The sequence below is a fragment of the Merops nubicus genome, unplaced genomic scaffold, assembly GCF_000691845.1.
Source record: "Merops nubicus isolate BGI_N331 unplaced genomic scaffold, ASM69184v1 scaffold37987, whole genome shotgun sequence".
Lineage (NCBI taxonomy): Eukaryota > Metazoa > Chordata > Aves > Coraciiformes > Meropidae > Merops > Merops nubicus.
Genome location: NW_008620348.1, coordinates 2,678 through 4,696, shown reverse-complemented (window position 1 = coordinate 4,696; position 2,019 = coordinate 2,678). Strand labels below are relative to the sequence as shown.

Here is a 2,019-nt window from a genome sequence, read left to right as displayed (position 1 = left end):
GCTGGCCGCCTGCGGGTGGCCGCAGCCCAGCTCGGCGCTGAGGATGGCCTGGATGCCCTGCAGCAGCCCGCAGCACAGCAGCAGCACGTTCAGCATGGTCCTGGGGCACAACCTGCGCGGAGGGGGGACAGCCACTCTCAGCCCTTCGCGCGTTGGCAAGGGCAGCCTCTGCCGGCACGGCCACCGTGCCAGGCTGCGTGCTCCCTTGGGCTTCAGAGCCCTTCTCAGGCCACCACACGCCTGGAAGCTTCACATGTACATGCACTGGGGCAACTCACACATGACACATCCATAATCCCACTGCCGAGGGAGGTGAGCAGCAGAGGATGGACTGAGACTTAGAATCATAGAATCATTTGGGTTGGAAAAGACCTTTCAGACCATCAAGTCCAACCATTCCCCCAGCACTGCCAGGTCCCCACTGACCCATGTCCCTCAGCACCACATCTCCACGGCTTGGAAACCCCTCCAGGGATGGGGATTCCACCACTGCCCTGGACAGCTTGGCACAGCCTTGGACAACCCTGGCAGGGAAGACATCTGTCCTCATGTCCAGCCTAAACCTCCCCTGGGGCAACATGAGGCTGTTTCCTCTTGTCCTATTGCTTGCTCCTGAGGTGAAGACCCAACCCCTACCTGGCTCCAGCCTCCTGTCAGGGAGCTGTGGAGAGCCAGAAGGTCTTCCCTGAGCCTCCTTTGCTCCAGGCTCAGCACCCCCAGGTCCCTCAGCTGCTCCTCACCACACCTGGGCTCTAGACCCTTCCCCAGCAACTTCGTTGCCCTTCCCTGGCCACGCTCCAGCCCCTCAAAGCCTTTTTCTGCAGTGGCTTAGGGTTTCCCTGCCCCATGCTCAGCCTTCAGCAGCCACCAGACCCTCGTGGTGCTGTGCCTTCACCACCTGCACCTGCACAGGATGCATCCAAAACATCCACCACAGTTCCTATCGGGCACTTATGCTCACAGAGCACAGAAATGCTGCTAGTTTTAAAGATCAGAAGCTAACACTGACTGCTTGGTCCACATCTGGGATTTGAGGTGTGACCAGGACCTTTCAGACAACACCCAGCACCAGGACCTCATAAGGTCCCCAAGTACCACCACAGAGGTGGCTGTGTAGCCACCAGCAGCTCCAACCCCTGCCCTTTCCCACAGCAGTGCTTCAGCACGACCCACATCCCAGCTGCCCCCAGCTCCTCTGTGACACCTCCCTCTCCCAGCCCCACTTTCCCCCAGCCACCAGACCTTGAGCCATGTTTCCACACCCAGCCTTTTGGGCACGTTTGGAACATAGCAAGCAGGAGCCCAGGAAACCAGCAGGAGCAACGTTACATGGTTGAAACATGTGGGACACCCTGCACATTGCAGCTGGAGCAGAGAAATCTCCCCAGAAGTCCCTGGAAATGACAAACTGCTTTGCTACAACTTCTTTTGCAACCAAACCACAGGATTTGGGCACAGACAGATAAATGTGGAGTTTTGAGAAGACGAGGTGTGATGTGGAGGCTGGCAAAGAGGCAAGCACGGACATGGTTTAGCTTATGGACCGCAGCGATGGGCTGGATGTTATGGCCAATACCCTTGCAGGGGGTTCCAGCCCACCGTGAAAACTCCACCGACACTCAGTTGCATGGCTTCCATGTGGGAAGCATTGGGATGCAAAGTCCCCTCTGCCTGGGGCATGGACATCACCATCTGGAGACGTCCCCCTGGCTGGACCAACCCGAGGTTTGCCCCTGCCCTCAGCGCAGGTTTCCTTCCCCCCTCCCTGCTCGTGGGGGGCCCCAGCAGAAGGGAGGAAGGTGAAGGTGAAGCTGTAATGGAGAGAAGAGGGTGAGGCTGGGCTGGAGGGGCTGGGTGGGCAGCAGGACCACCCCAGGGCAAGGACTGGGCAAGCAGAGCTGTGGAGAGCAGCCGGGCTGTGGGCTTCGGGGGCCTGAAAGCTGGGGAGAGCAGAGGGGCTCATAGGGGGCCAACGAAAAGGAAGCCCAGAGCCCGCGGCTGCGCCAGCCTCGGGACCCC

At 59.5% G+C, this 2,019-nt stretch overlaps 1 protein-coding gene across 1 annotated transcript in view; it reads right to left on the bottom strand.

The window, feature by feature from the left end:
* AGRP (agouti related neuropeptide) overlaps window positions 1-102 on the bottom strand; it is a 1,508-nt gene extending 1,406 nt beyond the window's left edge. Inside the window, exon 1 of the mRNA XM_008944082.1 lies at window positions 1-102. This exon is cut by the window's left edge and continues 67 nt beyond it. Within this exon, the coding sequence (XP_008942330.1) occupies window positions 1-96 (96 nt within the window). The 5' untranslated portion in view covers window positions 97-102.
* Between the last annotated feature and the right edge of the window lie 1,917 nt (window positions 103-2,019).